A 21,780-nucleotide genomic window follows, 5' to 3' on the forward strand; every position below is an offset into this window, starting at 1 on the left:
AGATATTAAAAATCTGGGCACTCAGGTGTCTGTTCATAAATACATTGATTATGTACAAGTGTATACTTATTTGGGCTTCCCTAGTGGCTCAGGCTCGGAGAAGGCAATGGCACCCCACTCCAGTACTCTTGCCTGGAAAACCCCATGGACGGAGGAGCCTGGTAGGCTGCAGTCCATGAGGTCGCTAAGAGTCGGACATGACTGGGTGACTTCACTTTTTAACCTCTGCTCCTGGACCACGAATGATAGTGACTTTAATGACCCCTCTCCCAAGTGTAATGTTTCAGTGGTTCTTAAGCTTCAAGGAATCTCTCTCTGTGGTGGAATTTCAGGCATGAGAGGGTTGAGGGGAAAGAACTATTTTGATGTTGGTGTGGGTGTGCATTCATAAACTTTCCCAAATGTTCTCCAGAAGTCATCACATGTCTTTTTCCTTTTTCTCTTATGCTTTCTATTTTTTCTGCTCCTCCCAATAGTGCATCAAAACTTATAACTCTGACTGGCATCTTGTGAACTATAAATATGAAGATTACTCAGGAGAGTTTCGACAGCTTCCAAAGTGAGTACATGATCCGACTGCACAAGATGGGGTTAAACACACAGAGAAAGGTCTTTGTACTTGAAACACCTAGGGAAGTGAGTAACTTCACATGCAATCAGAGTGATCAGAGAACATGTTTCCAAATGGTTTGTGTGTATGTGGAGGCTTCCTTGGTAGCTCAGCTGGTAAAGAATCTGCCCGCAGTGTCGGAGACCCTGGTTCGATTCCTGGGTCAGGAAGATCCCCTGGAGAAGTCATAGGCTACCCACTCCATTATCCTTGGGCTTTCCAGGTGGCTTAGCTGGTAAAGAGTCCGCCTGCAATGCGGGAGACCTGGGTTCAATCCTGGGTTGGGAAGATCCCCTGGAGAAGGGAAAGGCTACCACTCCAGTATTCTGGTCTGGAGAATTCCATGGACTATATAGTCCATGGGGTGGTAAAGAATTGGACATGACTGAGCGCCTTTCACTTTCAATACTTTTCACTTTTTGTGTGTATGTGGGTTAGCTGTTGTTTACAGGGAATTTGACCATAGAACTCAAACCTAATACTATGGGATTGGTAGGTGATAAACTCATGGATGGTTTAATTGTGTTCAGTATCACTCAGGGTACCACTGATAAAACACAAACAGGTGAGGTTTTTTTTTTTTTAATTGAGAAATAGGAAACAAAATATAAGGGTATTGAACTATGTTGGAGTGTGTTTTATCTTAAAAAGAATATTTTGAAGAGACATGAAAAGCATTTTATATTGAACAAATTTTATGTTTTAAAAAGCATTTTCCCAGACAGATTTCTTCACTTCCTTTAAAGAATTAACTCATTCTGAACTACATCAAAAGCCAGTGTGTTTAGATTGGTTAAGGCTGTTTAAAGTAAACCAGGTATAGATAGGTCTTGCCTTGAGAGGAGATCTGTTATAAAATGGTACATCCTGAAATGATACAGTTGGCAAATTTTGGTTTATTATGAAAGTTGAAAGCAAACCGTGATGGATTTTGTGTCAAAAGTAACTGTTGCCAATGAAAATTGTACTTGAGACTCTATTAATGTATTTTTCTTGGTGTTTGTTGCATCTGTGAGTTTGAACTGTTTTTACTGTTCTCAATGGACCTAGCTGTTTGTTTTTTTTCTGTTTGTGTGGTTCAGCCACTCCTTAAGAGTGTTCAGCCAACTTCCCAGTCTTCTCTTTTAAACCTCGGCTGAGAACACTCCCTTCCAGCATTGTCTTCTCCAGATGGCTCTGCTCCTTGCTTCTATATTTACCCAGCACTCATCTGGGGCCTTGATTCTTCCCGTTTGATTGAATTCACCTGTGGTTACTGATAGGCTTGTTCATGCTGTTCTCATGACTGAAAGGAACAGACTGGGGATATAGTATGTTTACTACACGATATATGTTGCTGCTGGTGGATTTTACCTCTGAGCATCAATAAGAGTTGCAGTCATGTGGTGAGGAAGAGGAATTTGTAACAGTGACTTAAGAACATAGATTCCATAGTCTGCTGGCATGATCTACTTCCTCTGCCCTCTGTAAGCCTCAGTGTCCTCATCCGTTAAGTGGTCTTAGCACCGGTTCCCACCGTCTAAAGGACGAAGGGAAGTGCCACATGTGGAGTGCAGCACAGTGCCTAGCATATAATAGCTGGAACTGTTATTGTCCTCTTTTTATCGTTAATACCATCATCATTAAGACTGCTTTGCAGTCACTTCAAAGGCAGTGACCTCATTTAAGCTTCATGTTAAAGTTATTCTACCATGTCTTTATTTCTTCATACACATTACCATTATTGTATACCTAACTCCCAGCAAGCTATGCCATCCTGTCTGTGTAGCTTTTGGGAGCAATGTCATCAGTTGTTTCCATTCTTCAGCCAAGTGGACCAGCTTTGGATTTGTTAAAGGCTTGTTCCTCTGATGTGGGAAGAAATGTGGCATCTCTTCATAGATTAGGTAATTATAAAACAAGTTTCTTTCTTCTTTTTAAAGCAAAATGGCCAAGTTGGATAAACTTCCTGTTCACGTCTATGAAGTGGATGAGGAGGTCGACAAAGATGAGGTAGGATTGCTTGCTTACAGATTTAAAAATTGACTTATTTCACAGTTAGACGATTCATTGGAAAATTACCAACATGTATCCAAAACAGGAATTGGAATGTTTCTTGAAACAGGGGAAGAATTTTTTTTTAATGTCTTGTTTGATTGAAATAATGGTCTCTGTTTCAACTCGACTGCATAGCATTGCCTGTTCCTCTGGTCCTTGTTTATTTGTTCTGAGATCGTTTTCAAAGGCAAGATTTGGCGACATTGTTAAAAAGATCAAGATAACTTAGATCCCAAGTTTAGGTTGTTTTTCAAGGGCTATTTGACAAAAACTGGCAGCCAGTAGGCTTTAAATGGCTGTTTCTTCAGGGAGAGCTTTGAGTGAAGTAAATGGTACCCAGAAGCTCTGATTTTAACAAGCCCAGTTTCCCTACTATTGGAGGATGAATGATGACTAGTCATGTGTAAAGGACGCTGAGCTGGGGCATTAAGGGTATTATGTGCACCTACCAGGGAAAACCTAATAAAAAAGGCAGTACTGCCCGTCTCTGTCTGCATTTCTTCTTCTCCCCTACTCAGCTCATTGTGGACATTAATGATGTGCACAGCAGCAAAGTATTTCAGAAACCACTTTAGAAATATTCTGGGAAGAGTCAGTGGTCATTCAAAATGAAAAACAAGATATTAAAACCTCGGTGTGAATTAATAGTGAGAGGAGGACCGATTGAAATAACACACGTAAGGGCACTCAGCAAACTGTAAAATCTTAGGCAGGTGAGTTGTTTCTATTATTGCAGATAATAACGGCAGCAGTAACATCACCAAGACTAAAATTGATGTGATCTCAGACAAAGTATAAGATGGGTCCTTCTGCATTTATCTGCTGGACCGTAGAAGTAGAGATCATAATTAGACTAGTGCTTAGGAAGTGTGAGCTGGGTGACTGACACTGTGTGGTCCTCTCTTCCTAAAGTTCCTACTAAAGTGTGTATTGGGCCCAGCCTTAAAGGGGAAAAGGCATCACCAGGGGTGATCTTAGAGAATGAGGAAGGGGCCCGGATCAGAGTGTCATGGAAAGTTTGTGTATTTGTGTGTGTGTGTGTGTGTGTATTTCATGTCTGGTTATTGTATGTACAAATGTATACCTGACCTATTTTTTGCAGCATCTGGCCACCCCATGCCCTTAAACCCGGATCTGAGAGTTGGATCAGAACTTGAAGAAGCAAGTTTTATTCACTTTTCTAGCTGTAGCGCTTCACTTCTCTCCCTGCTGTGTTCTCGCTCTCTTTCCCTCTTTTCTGTTGCCCCAGCATTTTATCTCTCCTTTCTCTATTGCCTCATATTTCCTTCCTTTCTTATTCACCTTTCCCTGAACTAAGCCTCTGGGAAGTTGTCCAGGAATTTGCTTTTGTCTTCCAACTATAGGGGAGTGTAATGTGAAAACATTTTTCATGAAACTGGGCGAGACCTTACAACTTGAGTGGTCAGGTATGGTATGTACTTTCTGTGGCTCATTAAACACTTAAAAATGAAACAGCTTGGACCGGAACAAGCTTTGCTTTCTAATGGACTGGAGTTTGCGGAAATTTAGGCTTGTCCCCCTTATTTATTGGTAAGTGAACTTAGTAGGTGTGAGTGCTAGACGGTTTCCAGTAAAGGAGTGAGGGGCCACCTGGCATGAATTGAACGCATCTGCCATCAGTGAAACTGGGAGATTGACTGGTGGTGTCCTTCTCTCCTAGGATGCCGCCTCCCTCGGCTCTCAGAAGGGTGGCATCACCAAGCATGGCTGGCTGTACAAAGGCAACATGAACAGTGCAATAAGTGTGACCATGAGGGTAAGGATGCCCATCACCCTGCTTTCCCCTGAGTAAGCCCTTTCTGCTGTAGGTCTTGGAATGATGCTCAAGATGAATGGGTGTGCTGTTCTTCCCAACAAAACTGACATTGTCTGGTTAATAAGATGCTTCCCTGGTGATCGGTGATCGACCCTCACTGGTACAGTTTCCACCCCCTCTGCTTGTCACCGTCTGACCACCAGCGTGACAAGTTTATTGGGAGGCTGATGTGAAGGTGCTGTCACCATATAGCCTTTCTTTCTCTGTATTGACTACAAAAGGGGTACTCGGTACCTTGTAGAGCATCACCAAGGGGCTACACCTAAGCAGTTTTGCTTTCCTGCAACAAAATCAAGAAAAGTGGAAATCAAGGGCTAAAGGGAATATGGTTAAGTTGGAAAGTAGGTTGCCAAGAGAAAAGTAAAACTAGTGTAGAAACTATCCAGGAGAGAAGTAGGAGCAGAGAAAGACCAGAATTAATAATAAAGAGAAGCAATGAAAGGGAGGTGGGATGGGCAGGAGAGATAAAATTAAATCAGGGGAAATGCTGACTGTCATAACCGTGAGGCTGAAAAGTCGTTCAGTATCGTGAGGCGGAGAACACTTCCTACTCTGAGCGAGAAACCCTGGGGATTTGAGAAAGTTTCCATCCTTTCCAGCTGCATCCCAAATCAGAACTCACTGCCCCGATTCTGGGTGGTTATGTAAAAATCTCTGATTTTCTGGGTGAGAAAAATGACCCAGGAATCTTAAGTAAACCAGTCCCCCAGAATTTAAATGCAGGGAAATTATTAGATGCGATGTAGAGTCTTAACTCACCCAGCTCCCTGGGCACTGGCCAGAATGAGATTTGTTTTGGAGAGAACTGAAATGGTTTTTACGTCAGGGCATCATTGTGAGTTATTGAGAGAAACTGTGGCTCTTTTCGTTTTGAAACAATCACTGTGTGTATATTTTTCTCTCAGTCATTTAAAAGACGATTTTTCCACCTGATTCAACTTGGTGATGGGTCCTACAATTTGAATTTTTATAAAGATGAAAAGATCTCCAAGGAACCAAAAGGATCAATATTTCTCGATTCTTGTATGGGTGTGGTTCAGGTAAATATGAAACAAGCTTTATCATTGAGTTTTCTCATTTATAAAATACTGTCTATGAATTAAGATTTAAGCAAACACTTCCCAAAATGGTTATATTTGTGGTAGAAATATAATGGCAGATGTAAAAATTGAGTAAAGGTTTGTTTTTCATCAGTTTAGAAGACTGTGGGTGTGAGACGGGCAGAATTATGTTGTAGGAGGCCCGAGTGCTCTGGCATATATTTTTCTTCTTAAAACCTGGCTCATCTACTGTTTAACTGTGTGACCTTGGACCAGCTATTGACTGAAGTTTGTTCATATGCAAAATTCAGATAATGATAATATTTCCTTAATAGGGTAAATAAGTAAAAGGATTGGATGAATTAATTTGGAAATATTCAGGACAGCTCTTAGCATCTCAGTGATGACTTTTATCATCGTAGTACCCATGGCAGAGTAGTATATATTGATCAAGAGATGTGGGTTTCAGGTGCAGACTGAGTTCATATCCCCATTCTACCACTGACCAGCTCTGTAACCTTGGAGATGTGATTGAACTTCTCTGCACCTCAGTTTCCTCATTTGTTAAAGGGGGATAGTGATAGTAGTGAATGTGGTTATGGAGAGGATAATCAATACATGTAAAGAGCTTAGAACAGTGCTGGCACTTGGTAAGCACTCAGCCAATATTAGGTATTTTTGTTGCCATAAGTGCTGTTACAGTTGAAGAGTGAATCTTAAACATCATTATAATTATACATAATAGGTGGCACTAGTGGTAAAGAACCCGCCTGCCAGTGCAGGAAATGTAAGAGACATGGGTTCAATCCTGGGTCTGGAAGGTGCCCTGGTGGAGGACATGGAAACCTACTCCAGTATATTTGCCTGGAAAATCCAATGGACAGAGGAGCCTGGTGGGTTACAGTCCATAGCGTCACAGACTGGAGTGACTTAGCATGCACACAGTACATGAGCATGTTAGTATTATAGAAGATTAGACAGTATAGGTAGTGCAGAAGTCTCTGTTGTCCCCCATCTTTCCCTTTCTCAAAGAGCTGCTGTTACCAGTTTGATGTGGCTCCTTCCATACTTGTGTGGAATTGCCTTTGAAAGCAAGTTGGCAGTTTCTCCATCTGCACGTTCATCCGTCCATCCACTTATCCCCTCCCCTCCCATTTCCCAGGAAGATCTAAGGTAGCAATTGACAAGGATACCAAAAGCATAGGATGTTACACATTTAAAGTGGGTGTGAGAGGTGAACAAGGAGTCAGAGTAGGGAAGAGACAGGGTGGGATTAATTTGAGGAAAAAGCATATATTTTAAAGAACCAATGCCTGCCGTGGGTGGGTGGCACACCGGTTCTGCACCGTCTAGCTTGGAGACCCGTTTGGTTGCACAGTGTCTGTAGATACAAACAATCCAATTAGTCAGAAGCTGCCCGAGTAATCTCAGAATGAAGCCCATTCAGACGTTTCTCTTGGGGGCCCTCATACAGAGGGCACTGTGTGATTAATGAACAATCTCCTTGACGACTCCTCACAATAGACACAGTCACCGTGATCAGAGGATGCTTCCTTAAAATGAGTCAGTATCTGCCGATGACATCGGCCCAAAGCTCGGTCCTTTAAGAGGGGTTGTTTTGTGGGGCCGTTGTGACTAAGGTTAGAGACACAGCTCTCTGGTTTGGCCCTTGCTTATGTATTCACACGTTTATTGAGAATTAAATTTTGTTTTCATCCAAAATAGCACATTCATTTGGTTTAAATGTCGAAGAGCACAGAGAGGAAGCACTAAAGGTGCATTCCTGCCAGCATCACCCTCACTTTGCCCACTCCCCACTCCCTGAAATGATCATTTTCAACTTTTCCCAGTATTTTTTAGTTTTTTCTGGGCTCTATGTCCATATTGCTAGATAAGGAGTGTTCACTTCTCTTTGTTCATCAACTTTGGATGTTATGTGATGCTAGAGAGGATTTCAGCTCCTGCAGCCCTCCTTCCTGCTCTAATCTGAACTGGTTGCTTCCTCAGACTCTGTACAGTCACCATCTCGGAAATTCCCTTTGCCTTCCTCCCTGTGTCAGAGTCCCTGTTTTCAGGACCCCGTGTCATCTTCTTTCGCCCTTTGCTTTCTTACTTGGGAGGAACACATCCTCCAATTGCTTCCTGGGAAACTATTTGTAGGAGCTTAGTTTTTTGAGTTAGTCTGTCTGCAGACTCCTTTAGTTCTGCATTCATACTTGATTGACAGTTTGGCTGGGTATCAAAATCCAAGGTGAAATTTACCTTAGACATTGAAGATCTTCCATTGTCTTCTAGGGGCTGGTGTTATTTTTGAAGTCTGATGCCATTCTTATTCCCTATTGATTTTCTCTTTATCCCTTATGGATGGTAACCTGAAGTTTAGGTTATTGTGTCTTGACTTTGTTTTTTTTTTTTTTTTGGAGTAGCTTTTTCGGTGAAGCATAACATATAAATAGAAACCACACAATGAATGTGTTGTTACTAAGTCTGGGCCTCTGTTGTCTGTGTGTGCTGAGAACTCTGTTCTTGTTATGGAGACTCTGTTCTGCGTGTTCCGTCCACCTGCATCTTGTGAACTCCGGGCAGTCTCTTCAGTCAGCGGGAATGTTAGACTCTGTTCAGGCTCGCCTTCCTAGGTCCAGGCAGAGAGCTAAGGTGCTGGTGGGGCTCACCTCATTCATTTCCTTTCTACTGGGGATCGTAGGGCTGCCCTGAGGGTTGCAAAGTATCTGGAAACAGTTGTTTCATCTCTTGCCCAGGTTTCTAGTAGTTAATGATGGGAGAAGTCCAGACTTTGTTGTTTCATCACAGTTCGTGTGGAAGTTAGGGGTCCAGATGGGTCCAGATTCAGATGGCTACAGGTGACAAACCAATGTTAGGTGGAAGAAGAGGAGTGCGTGTAAAGCAATGGGGAATGCTGGGGACTGTGATGAACTGGAACACAAGGGCTCCCTTCAATGGGGAGCTGATGCTGCTGGTGGCACTGCCAGCTCGGGGCTGCTAGATCATCTGAATTTTTTTAGGAAAACAAGAAATACAAAATTTTAGTTAAGTCTTGGTCTTTTTAATTACTGATGGTTACAACAACAGCACAAACCCACAAACACTGTGCAGGACTGAAATTTTAAAAAAGGGTGGAATACATGAAAGTGTACCTAGGCCCTAGGTCAAGATGACAGCACCACTTAATGTCCACTGAAAATTATTTTTGCATCAACAGCTAATTGACCCCACGGTGCTCTCAGTGTGTGACCCAGCCTCTATGAAACCACAGTGTAAAGCTGAAAGCTGCCACTATGTAAAACAAATTATATCAAAGAATGTTTATTCACCTTATAAAGGGAGGTGTACCAGAGTGCATTATCAATGACAGTGAAGTAACGTCTTGTGTGGGATTCCCAAGTGGGAGTTTCATTTGTATTCTTAAGCAGAGAGACCTTTTCAGTTATGTTTTTGTTGAATTTTCTATTTTTTGTTTGAATTTTTTGTTTGAATTTTCTGACTTTTAAAAAAAAAAGTTTAAAGCAAAACTATATATAATTGGTAACATCATTTGGAAAGTAGAAGTAATTACTTTTGTTTTATAAGATAGTTGTGATGCCTGTCTTCAGCAGAGTATATAGATGGTCTGCAATACAGAGTCAGCACATAGATGGTCTGCAATACGGAGTCAGTGCATAGATGGTTTGCTATACAGAGTAGTGCATAGATGGTCTGCAATACAGAGTCAGTGCATAGATGGTTTGCAGTAAAGAATTCCTGATCATTTTGTCTCTGGAGCATATTTAAGAATCTAAGGTTCTGACCTCAGTGGCCATCACTTCCTTTATATTCTTTTTGCAGGTGTGGCGGATGGCATTTTGCATTTAATGAATTGTATCTAAGGCTTCAAAATTTTTAAATCATTTGTTTCTATCTCCATGTCTGTTTGTAAGCTAATCACCAGAATTAATGGCTTAAGTGTTACAGGTTTTTTTTTTCCCCCCTAATATTGCTTTTGGACAGTGTAAAAAAGTTAGTTGATCAATGCTGTGAGTTCAAAGAAATGCCTAAACTAAAATTTTAAAATATACGCAAAATGAATCTTGAGCCCCTATTTTAGGACCTTGAAGTTGATTACACTTATTTTGTGGATAATGAAACTGAGGCTCAGAGAGAGGAATAACTGGGAATCAAGACCTGCTGCTAGCCCCACTTTTACCGTATTTTCATAATAAGAAGTGCATGAGGAATGCTGAGAATTCCTTTCACACCTGGCCTTCGACCCCTTCTCTGACACTTGCTATGAAGTGCGCCCAGGGCGCGGTGGTCAACATGCTCCTCTCAGGGAGCAGCTCTCTTCTGAGAACCATGCTGTAGCGGACTCAGAGCTGCCTTTGGGAGGCCACCCTATCTCTGAGACCTTCACTGGGGCCCCCCACGGCCAGTGGCTAACCAGCCAGAATTTTAATGGGTGAGCGCTCTGCCCGGCCCCCGCACGTAGGTGGCAGTGTGTGATGTCACGTCCCTCACCTGTCCTCACCAGGAGTCTTGTGTCATACTCCTCGGAGCTGAACCTCTATCTAGTGCAGTCCCCAGGGTGATTGTACCTCCGGGGGAAGATTGATATTATCTGGAGGCAGGTTTCGATTGTCACAGCTTGGGGGTTGTGCTACTGGCATCCGGGGTAAGGCCAGGCTGTTTCCACACAGGCTGCAGGGCCCAGGGCAGTCCCTATAACAGAGAGCCCAGGGGTCAGCAGTGCCCAGATGCAGAAACCCTGGTCTCCCAGCACATTCATCCTTTGAATACAGTGCACGTGGATTACAGTTTTTATACTTCGGGCAGAAAAGCTGGGGGCTTGAGAGAAGCTGGGGGAAGGGAGACCTGGTGTCTAAATACCTTCTGAGACTCATAAGTGGTGAGAAAGTTCCAGGTAAGGGAGTCAGACCTACTGGTAGATAATAGTACTGTTTAGTAGTGTTTGTCGCTCAGTCGTGTCCAACTCTTTGCAACCCCACAGACTGTAGCCCGCCAGGCTCCTCTGTCCATAGGATTCTCCAGGCAAGAATACTGGGGTGGCTTGCCATTCCCTTCTCCAGGGGGTCTTCCTGACCCAGGGATTGAACCTGGGTCTCCTGCATTGCAGGCAGGTTCTTTACCATCTGAGCCACCAGGGAAGTCCACTGAGAATGGTTTGCTTTAAAAATGTGATACCACATACTACTTCATTTAAAAAAAAATAGGAGCTAGAGGAATTGAAATTTTTCAGTGAAATTTCATTCATTTGGATATTTTTCAAGAGCCTATTACCTGCCAGGCAGTGTTCTAGAAACAGGGATGAAGGAGGGAAGAACAGAAATCTCTGCCCTGAGGAGCTCCCATTCCATTGGATGGGCCAGACAGCAAATAAGATAAATATGTAAAACCTGTAATGTGTCAGATGGGAAAATAAAGCCACAAAGAAGATAAATCAGGGAAGGTGGAGAGTGATGAGGGCTGAAGGGGAAGGGGCTTGCCTTTTTAAATGACTTGGTCTGAAATGCCGGTGAGATAGTACTCACCAGCAGACAATAAAGAGAAGAATTTTTAAGGGTGTTCCAATTCTTCTAAAATGTGTTTCTTTCTCCCCTTTCAGAACAACAAAGTCAGGCGTTTTGCTTTTGAGCTCAAGATGCAGGACAAAAGTAGTTACCTGTTGGCAGCAGACAGTGAAGTGGAAATGGAAGAGTGGATCACAATTCTGAACAAGATTCTCCAGCTCAACTTTGAAGCTGTGATGCAGGAAAAGCGGAACGGAGACTCTCATGAAGGTAGGCAGGTGTGGCTCTCTCCAGGTGTGCAAACGCTCCACTGTGTCTTCCGTTTCCCCAGAGGATGCAGGAAGTAGACAGATTATTGACAGGTACATGGAGGTGGGACACCTGTGAGCTCCTTACAGATGGATGTCCTACAGTAGGGATCCTTATAGTAGGATGTCCTATGATGACATCATTTGTGTAAGGAAATCGTGTAATGGGAAGAACCACAGCTTTGGAGGCAGAAAGGAAGACCTGAGTTCAAGTCCCAGCAACACCATTCATCAGCCGTGAGACCTCAGGCAAGCTCCCTACATTTTCAGGGAGCTAAAATATAAATATAAATATGTTGGTTTACTCACTTGTAAAGTGGGGAATAAAAACGGAATTTGCTGGTTGGTGGGAAGGTTAAGCAAAATAATATATCTCAAGTGCCTGGCAGAGAGTCAGCACTTAAAATGCTAATTATGGTTTTTATTGTTATCATTAATCATATCCTTTGGAATTTTCAAGTCAGAGTTAGGATGGGCAGAAGCCACAGATTAAATCAGTGGGTGGGGAAATCTGGCTACATTCTTGACAATTCACATTTTATTTCAGGCCCTTGGACAGGTGATTCCCAACCCTGCTGGCTGTGCCTTAGAAGTGCCTGGGAACCTTTAACAAATGCCCTTCTCTTTGTCCCACCAGAGATCCTGGTTTAGTTGGCCTGGCTGGTACCTGGTGGGTATAGCCATGTGGCCTCCTGTCCATAGCTAATGACAGTTCTGCTTAAACACTGCCTAGACTGTTCCACCATCAAATATTCCGCTCTCACCCCTGGGCCTGGCATCAGCATTTTTTAAAAGCCCTGAGGAGTTTCTATCGGGTATCCAGATTGAAAACCACGGTGTTACAGGTGACATAAGAGAAACAGCCTTCCTTCTCCTGTTTTAAATAAAATACATTCAGCTTCAAGTGACTTGGTGATCTCTTTTACTGTTTTAGATGATGAACAAAGCAAATTGGAAGGTTCTGGTTCCGGTTTAGATAGCTACCTGCCTGAACTTGCCAAGGTAACCTCATGTTAAATCTTCCACTCTTCATAGGATGGTATTGAAATGCTTCACAAATACATGGTAGTGAACTGCTAAACTCATGGTGCAGTTACTGCTAATTTTTGACCACAGTCTTTGGTGAGGTAAAATACCATTACTGACCTGAGTCGGGTTTTAGTTTGTTTTCCAGAAAGTGCCTTGCAATATGTTTTCTCTTTGTTACTCTTTGTTTTTCCTCTATAATATTTCATACCACATTACACATATCGAAGAAACAACCAAGATGCACAGGTAAATGTTTCCATGGTAACATGTTACTTACTGTGTTCACACATATGCTCCCTTATTTAAGTTAATAGAGACAATTCCAAAGAGGATAGATCTGTATTACTAGTAATCTTGTTACTGAACCAAAGAGGGTTGCCTGAGTTATATGACTTGTTCCTGGGTCACTCTGAATGGAAAAAAAAATTATACCTGGTGTTTTTTTTTTAAATAATTTTGAGAAAGTCAGAAATTACTGAAAAGCACAGAGAAGATCAAAACATCCACTTTCCCACCACCCAGATTCCACACCTGTTACTGTATTGTCCTTTCAGTTTCAATATCTTTTAAAGAAGTAAAATATCCTTTATAGTTGAAATTCTTTTTTAAGCGTCATCCTTACTCTATTCCCTTCTTCCCTTACAGCCTCATCTAGGGACAACCACTGTTATGGATTTTCTGGGGATACTTCCTTTTGTTTTTCTTATCTTTACCAGTATATCTATCATAATAATATACAACTGTGTTCTGTATGTTTAAAATGTTATATAAATGATTACATAGTCTTCTGCACTTGCTTTTATTTTTAATTCAGCCTTATTTTTGAGATCCATCCAAGTTGGTATATATATTGAATTCATACCCTTTATTGCATTGTGTAAGCATTTTATTTTAGCAATTCTCTTATTTTCAATTTTTTGTATTACAAACAATGCTACAGTGAATATCCTTGTACTTGTCTCCTTGTGTGCATCTATGAATGATTCTTTTTAAATGAGAGAAATATCTTTGTCTTCTTTGGCCCTTTATCTTCTTACTCTGTTATTCCCTGTTTATTCTGTCTCTCTCTCTCTTTTTTTTTTTTTACGAGAATACAGTGAAATAGAGACCCTACACACCCACATCTTAAACACTGTAATAGAAAACATGGTTTATCTATATACCATTATAAATAGACTGGCATTCAACATTGACCTTTACTTTAAGACAACATAGCTGTTCTAAAATATAAAACTTACCTCCCTGGCTGGGACTTGAGAGTATTGTTTTTCTTGAGAGTAACAGTTGACTGTTACCACAGTGTCTTTTTAGCACCTGCCTATTAAAGCTAATTTTAGTGCCACCATTGTAACATTCTAGGCTGGAAGAGTTTTGGCTTATGTGTTTGTTTTGTGTTATGAACTTCTGTGTACCGCATTTACATTGAGATTTGCTTTTTTGTTTCCTGATGTTTTGGGGTTTGTGATTTCTCAAAGCAAAATGTTTATTGAAACAGGTAATATATGCAGTTCAGTCTATAATTCAAAAAAATAACTTTGTCCATTTACTGTGTGAACACAGCTGATACCTAAGACTCATTCTTTGAACTTTGTTTTTGTTGTTGTTCAGTCACTCAGTTGTGTCCAACTCTTTGCAACCCTATGGACTGCAGCATGCCAGACTTCCCCGTCCTTCACCATCTCCTTTTGTTTTGAGCTTGCTCAAACTCTTGTCCATTGGGTCGGTGATGCCATCCAACCATCTCATCTTCTGTCACCCCCTTCTCCTCCCGCCTTCAATCTTTCCCAGCATCAGGGTCTTTTCTAATGAGTCATTTCTTCACACCAGGGGGCCAAAGTATTGGAGCTTCAGCTTCAGCATCAGTTCTTCCAATGAATATTCAGGATTGATTTACTTTAGGATGGACTGGTTTGATCTCCTTGCAGTTCAAGGGACTCTCAAGAGTCTTCTCCAACACCGCAGTTCAAAAGCATCAATTCTTCGGTGCTCATCTTTCTTTATGGTACAACTCTCACATCCATGCATGACCACTGGAAAAACCATAGCTTTGACTTTATGGACCTTTGTTGGTAAAGTAATGTCTCTGCCTTTTAATATGCTGTCTAGGTTTGTCATAGCTTTCCTCTGAGCTTAATATTAAGTAGAAGTCTGTATTTTTCCTGTGAAGACATATAGGAGCTATGCCTTCCTTTCTTCTCTTATTGCCTACTGCTACCTGGCCAGCATGATTCAGAATTCCTTGATTGTCAGACTTAAAGAAGACATAGATCACATATATTTATTCTTTAAAGAGTATATTTGAGTATAAAGAGTATATTTGAAGCTGTTTTCAAACAGCGGGTAATGACCAAGTTAGCTTAAGCTATTTTAGTTGGTTAAAGGTAATTAAATTGGTTTTAACCTCCATTTCTCATTTATTTCTTGTTTTGCTGTTTTATTCTCTTTTTTTCTTTTAACTGAAGTAGGACTTACATAGAGTGACGTGCCCAGGCACTAATTGTATAGCTTGCTGGACTTCACGTTGGCACACCCACAGAACCCCCACCCATGTCAACATAAAGAACATTTCCAGCACCTCAGCAGACTGTCTTGTATCCTCCCTCTCAGCTGATACCCTTAACCGTTTTGACCTCTATCACCATAGATTAATTCTAACTCTTCTAGACCTTCCTAAAAATGGAAGCATACATACGTACTCTTTGTGGCAGGCTTCTTAAGCTCAACAGTATGTGACCCAGAATAAAAAAATGGATAGAATTGCATAGAGAATACTAAAGTGCCCTGCCCTTAATAATGATATGTATTATTTAAGATACTATATTATCATGCATATAAACACATGTATTTGAGAGAGAGCGTGTGTGTGTGTGTGTGGTTGTGATGTAAATGTATTTCTTACTTTGAGTCATGGTCAAAATCTAAGAAGTACAGCATTATAAGGGGTTTAACTGTTGTTCCCCCTCCCCACCCGCCAGCCCACCTCACGCCAGCTCTCAAGTGCTCTAAAACCATTTTACTTTAAGAAGGTAGAAAAAGGCAGAAGGTAATTTTTCGAAGGGAAAAAGGAAAATTAAGCTGTGCCATCGCTCATCGGTATGCTGCCCTCCCCGCCCCCCTTGGGGCAGGTGTCTGTCGGCGAGGCCTCTTGTCCAGGTGCCTGCTTGGTGGCCAAATACGGTGTGAGGGGCTCAGGCACCTGTGTGCCCGGCTCTCAGCCCCTCTGTCATCCAGGGCCCCAAGTGTGAGTGGTTTTGACTGTTTCCAACTCCCTCCGGTGTTTCTGGAATGGGGATCATCAGTACCTGTTAAGAAAGGAGGAAGGTTGTTTGATCACTGGTTATCTTGATTTTAGAAGGAATGCATTCCAGAGATGCAGAATCTGAGACTGAATCGGGGGAGGTGGGGAGCAAGGTTGGAGTCCCACAGCTGTACCAGAAGGGAGAGTTTAGTCAAGGGGATGAGGAAGTTAAGAGGTCAGTAGCAGGGAATGGTCCTTGGGGAAGTCAGGTCACCGTTAAGTTGGATTGCAGAGAAAGGACTAGAACAATGGGGGCAGGCAAAGGTGTAATTTAATGGCAGGCTCCTCTCAGAGCAGCCCCTCTTTCTGCTTCATTCATCCTGTTGCCTCAGCTTTTGTTTTCTGCTGTGACTGAGACATAACCAAACAGGATGTGAGTGACAGGAAGTTGTTTTAGTACAAAAATAGTTGATATTTCATTGTGGAATGTAATGCAGGGACCCTTGACATACAGTAGGAGTGATGTGGACTCAGGTTTTTGACATATTTTGTATATTCCTGGCCCTTTTGTTGCTTGTACATTTAGTACTGGACACCTTCATTGTTTTCTGATGGGGACATACTGTGTATACCCTAAAACCTGTTCTTTTCCTTCTGTTGTCTAATACAGAACCAAATATTTGTTTGTTCTAAATGTACCAGCATTTAAAGTATCAAGAGGACATAGTCTTATAAACATTTTTATTAAATATGCAAACTGTAGTTAAAGTTAGTTGATTGGTTTCTCCTGTACAGTGTCAAGGGGTAATATGATCATGTGGTAAACCTGATTGCTATTTATTTGATAAATATTTTTTTTATGGTTACATTTACCTTAGGTAACATTGGAATGAGTGTGCACACACATATATATATATTGTCTCCTGTGTAAAGATAGTATGAAGAAAACTCTCATTCTCCTTATATTTTCCTCCATAACTTTTCTATTTTTGTGTTCTTGCTGTACTCAAAAACAGCCGCTCAGTCTTAATTTGGTCTCCCCAAGTGGTTGGGAAAGAGAACCGTTTTTTCATGCTAAACCAAAATTGCTCCCATCCTATTACTGTGTGACTTGTTTTTAGGGAATGAATTTACCTTCCTAGGTAAATTTTCCACAATTGAATACAGGCTAGAGTGTGATGTTTCAGACTTTATAGTCTCATTGAGATTCAGTAAGCATCAGGATGCCAAGCTTAAAAGTATTTGTTAGACACCAAAGAATTTCAGACACCGTCTCTGAGTTTTTAAACCACATTGTAATAAATGCTTCCTTCCATGTATCCTAGTCCAGAAAACTATGTCATTGTGTTACGACACAAAAGAATTGGCTAGGGTTGTGTTTGTGAGGTCAGCTGGCATTCCATTCCTTGGGCTTCCTTATCTAGAACGGTTTATTTCAGCTTTGTATCACAGAGGGTGCAATAGTGGTCCCGGGGAGTTAAATATCAGGGAAGTAGTAGAAACAAATCATGACAGCTCTTTAAATTAAAAAGTATATATTCTGACTTCAAAGGATTTTGCAAAGTCTTCCTATTTCCAATCCATTCTGTTTAAATGAGCCAACAGTCAGGATATTTTTCTGATGACTCACCCTCAAAGTATGATGCTCTGGCTTCCGATTGTTTTACCTGCTCAGAGGTAAACTTAAGCTGTTCAGTTCAGGTCAGTTCAGTCATTCAGTCATGTCCGACTCTGTGACCCCATGGACTGCAGCACGCCAGGCCTAAACTCTGCAGTAGTTCTGGGAACTCTTGAATGGATGGTTCATATCTGAAGAAAGGAAGAAAGCATTGTCAGTGTATCGTTAGTGATTAAACTTGGCGTTTACAGGAGTGGGTGGAATGGCTTTTGTTTTAGACAATTCGTTCTCTTCTGTGATTTCTGAGAAGTGTCAGTTTTTACAGAGAACGGTTCTGTCGTCGTCACTTTTCTTTTTCCGTTTTCCTCTCGGTTTCCTAAAGTATCAGACGGACAGTGGGTAGGATGGCAGCAACCGGGTTTGGGGAGAAGCAGTTGCATTCTTCTTCCATCCACAGTATGGACTGACCTCAGGTTATTTTAGGAGCAGGGCTGATTTCTGTCACTTTGAGAAGTGCTGGGCAGCATTGTCTGTGGGCTATTTTCTTACAGCTCTGTTTTGCGGGCTCTTAGATTTTGAAAGTACTTATTACCGAAATTTATTTTATTTCATTGTCTTTACTGAAACTTAAGTGAAAATAAATGTGTTTTCTATAATAAGTAAAAATATTCAAAGTCACATAAAGAAAAGTTCATCTTTTCCCTTCAACCTCCATCCCCACATTCCTGAGAGCACTAATGTTCTTAACCTGTTGTAGTGTCTCCTCCACTAAACCAGTTGCTCATGGAAACATATACACATGTGTAGTGGTGTTAGTTATTTGTTTTTTAATGTGCTCATGATACATACACTACTCTGAAACTTGCTCTACCACTTAAAAATATTTGTTTAAGTGTCCCTCTAGGGCCATACAGGGTCTAGTTCACTCATTGCCATCAGTTCAGTTCAGTCGCGCAGTCGTGTTCAATTCTTTGTGACCTCATGAACTGCAACATGCCAGGCTTCCCTGTCCAACTCCTGGAGCTTGCTCAAACTCAGGTGCATCGAGTCAGTGATGCCATCCAAGCATCTCATCCTCTCTCATCCCCTTCTCCTCCTGCCTTTAATCTTTAGCCTTCAAACTCGTTTCCATAGCTGCATAATATTCCAAATATGGATACCACACACTTTATTTAGTCATCTCCCTATTTACAAGCGTCTAGATAATTTTCTGTTTTTAGCCTACACAAGCACGGCACAATAAACAACATGACGTATTCAAAACTTAAATACTCACGCTCTTGTTTCAGTACTAGGAATTCCCCAAGGTGGGATTTCTGGGTCACGGTTTATCATGTTTTTAGTGCTTTAAATATTACCCAGGTTACTTCCCCAAAAGGTTGTAACAATTCATATTCCTGTGTCTCTGTATCCTTACCAGAGGAGTGAAAAATGATGTTTCACTGCTTTAATTTGTATTCTGCTGCTTAGTAGTGATATTTTTCATATTTTCATGTTTATTTGCCATTTGGTTTTTCTGCTGTCTGACTTGCCTGTTTGTATTCTTTACCTATTTTTCTTTTTCTGGTCTAATAATTAAAGAGTGTTGGTACTGAAACCAGACAACCTGAGTTAGAAGACAGACTTCTGTTTAGTGTTGTGAGTTTGGAGCAAACTTTGGAGCAAAGTGTTTGCTCCAAACATGTCCCTCATAAGTGTTTTTGCCTCAGTGTTTTCTCTTAAACAAGGATAATAATAAGACTTGCCTCCTAAGGTTGTACCAAATTTAAATGTGCTCTTAGGGTAACGTCTAGCAGAGAGATATTGGCTATATGAATGAATACCCCCTTTTATCACTGTGATGCCTTCGTATATTTTATTATTCCCTGGCTCTGGGGCAAAGCTACATTTTCTTACTGCCTAGGTTTTACTTGGCAATTGTTTCAAACACTGTTTATCAGACGTACCCTCTTTTTAAAGCACTCTAGGCCTTGGGAGGGCTGGGAGGAACTTTAAGACGCTGAGCCTGCTTTCTATCTATCTCATAGCAGAGCTGTCGGTGTGTATAAGGTAGATTATACACTTTGAGGTTATTTTTACATCTAACATTGTCCCTTCTTCCCCATTAAGTGGTTTTTCTGGTGAAGAATATATCTCTTGGATATTAGTGGCAACATTAGCATGCTTTGAGTCTATTTTGGCTAGTTGATTTTCTTTTCTTTTAATGTACCTGCATCCCTGTTTGCCCTCCAATTATATGGAGCTCTTAGCAGTCATTCCTGCTTTGTTCATTTCTCATCTCCTAGCATCTCCTAGTCCGCTTGAGTCAACAAACATCTTTCAGAAAGGCACCAGGGAATGCTTCTACATTAAGGACCCATTCCCTGGTGGCCCAGTGGTAAAGAGTCCGTCTGCCAATGCAGGAGACAAAGAAGACTCGGGTTCCATTCCTGGTTCAGGAAGATCCCCTGGAGTAAGAAATGGCAACTGACTCCACCATTTTTGCCTGGAAAATTCTATGGACAGAGGAGCCTGGTGGGCTGCAGTCCATGGCATCGCAGAGTTGGACGTGACTGAGAGCATGCTCTCCTGTGCCAGCTGTGCTCCAGGGTCTGAGATCATAAAGGCTGCCCTCATTGAAAGACTCTAGCAGAAATTAGGAGAAGAATATGTCACTGTGGGTGGTGTCTCGCAGCATGTAGTACTGATGTTTTTGTTAGGAAACCTCATGGACAAAGTAAAGCAAATTCTTCTTTGGGTTCAGTTAAGTGTATTCTACGTGCACATATTCTAGCCTTTTTGATGTGAAAAATTAGGAAAAATGATGGGCTCGATGGATTTCAAACTTTGTTCACCCCCTCCCAGCCGCTCTGCCATGGGCAAAAGCATGAGCTGACCTGTAGGAAGGCCCCTGAGCCTCCAGAAGCCTTAAAGCTGCAGGGAGAGCAACAAGATCAACTTTGTCCTGGAAGGAGCCTTGAGCCAGCATCTTGTTGAACATGTTTACTTGGAAATGAAAACTGAGTCCAGGGAGGCTGAGTGGCTTGCTCAAGTTCACACAGCTAGTTCACAACTGAACTAGAACTAGTCCCCAGTTTCTTAGCTGATATTCTGATGGTCATTTCATTCTGCTCGATGTAGACAGTTGTTTAAATATAATCATGATAGAGTTTGGGTCATTGCACTGCAGGTAGATTCTTTACTGTCTGAGCCACCAGGGAAGCCCTTGCATCATGGCTGAGAACCTTTTAGAATAACTCCATGGCTGGGAAAATGAAGATGATGCTTAATTTCCAGCTGGCCATGATTAGAAATGTGATAATAGACCTCGGTAAGCTACCAGCAGAGAGGACTAGACACCCTCTCCAATGGCTGTCACTGCTGATCATGTGCTGAGATGTGACTCATGATCTTTGAGCAAAGGAGCAGATGAGAGAGTTGTTTTATTAAGAGCTCTGACTGCCAGGAAGAGCAGGATATAGATTTAGAGGCATCAGGTGTGAGGCATAATGTGGCTGGAGATGACTTCTGTCTTGTGACTGTCCTAGAAGCTTCCTCTTCCCAAATCGCATTGCTCCAGCCCCCATCACTGCTGCCGTGTGTCTTCTCGTCTTCTGTCCATCCCTTCAGTGTGGGGGCCTCTGGGTTTCGGTCCACAGACTTGCTTTCACAGTTCCCCCAGGGACCCTCACCCACCACCCCGCCGCAAGACTTCTGTGCTAAGGTTCTCCTTGCTGTAATTCCAGCCTTCCTCCCACCCTCTGTTCACATTGCATCTTTCTGGCTGTCTTCTGGGTGTTGCCAGTTGGAAATCCCACAGGCTCCTCCAGAATCCAGTCTACCACCCTTTCAATAAACCTGCTCTTCCTCCCAGATTAATTGTCAGTCAGCAGGCCACCCAAGCCTAGAAAGGTGAGGTTTGTCATGGGCCTTGCTGTGAGGCTGGGAGCCTGTTATCATGACCCGGGAGAAACCATGTGAACCTCCTTGTCTTTCTCTTTTTAATCCATCACTTCAGCCCTACCCGCAGGGCAGATCTATTGTAAAATGCAAAATTGGTTATTTTATTCCCTTGATGAAAATATTGCAGAATTTTTTGATTCTGTATTTTGGATTCTTAATGAAATCCCCAGGCCTCACTATACAAATCTGATTTATTTCTCTACATTTTTCATCATGTACCATTCATTGTAATGAATGACTTCATCATTGCTCAAGTGTGAGCTTGTATTTTTATACCTGTAGTCCCTCTTCTTAGAATGGCCTTCTCTCCTTTTCTGGCCAAATGTCCTTATCCTGCGAGATGGACTTTCCTTTGGGAGCTCTTTCCTCGTGGCCACCCCCTGGTGCATGTTGGCTAGCTGTATGCATGGTTTCCTTTGCCATTCGTATTGCTATTCATATTCTGTCTTCCCAGATGGTATTCCTTGGGGACAGGGACTGCATTTCACTCATGTTTGTGTCCCTAGCCTGACATAGAATATGTGCTCCTAAATATTTATTGAATGAATCAGCATTTCCCCCCTGGCCTGCCACCGAAACCAATAGCTGTCCTTCAAGAT

At 41.8% G+C, this 21,780-nt stretch overlaps 1 protein-coding gene across 13 annotated transcripts in view; it reads left to right on the top strand.

Annotated features, from left to right (window-relative positions):
• The window catches only part of DOCK9 (dedicator of cytokinesis 9), a 270,233-nt gene that overhangs the window by 146,422 nt on the left and 102,031 nt on the right, over window positions 1–21,780 (top strand). For all 13 annotated transcript variants that reach the window (XM_043477992.1, XM_043477995.1, XM_043478000.1 and 10 more), the window contains exons 4-9: window positions 477–559; window positions 2,533–2,602; window positions 4,329–4,424; window positions 5,390–5,524; window positions 11,142–11,316; window positions 12,289–12,356. In XM_043477992.1, the coding sequence (XP_043333927.1) occupies window positions 477–559; window positions 2,533–2,602; window positions 4,329–4,424; window positions 5,390–5,524; window positions 11,142–11,316; window positions 12,289–12,356 (627 nt within the window). The remainder of the gene's footprint in view (window positions 1–476; window positions 560–2,532; window positions 2,603–4,328; window positions 4,425–5,389; window positions 5,525–11,141; window positions 11,317–12,288; window positions 12,357–21,780) is intronic.

The sequence above is a fragment of the Cervus canadensis genome, chromosome 9 (genome assembly GCF_019320065.1).
Source record: "Cervus canadensis isolate Bull #8, Minnesota chromosome 9, ASM1932006v1, whole genome shotgun sequence".
Lineage (NCBI taxonomy): Eukaryota > Metazoa > Chordata > Mammalia > Artiodactyla > Cervidae > Cervus > Cervus canadensis.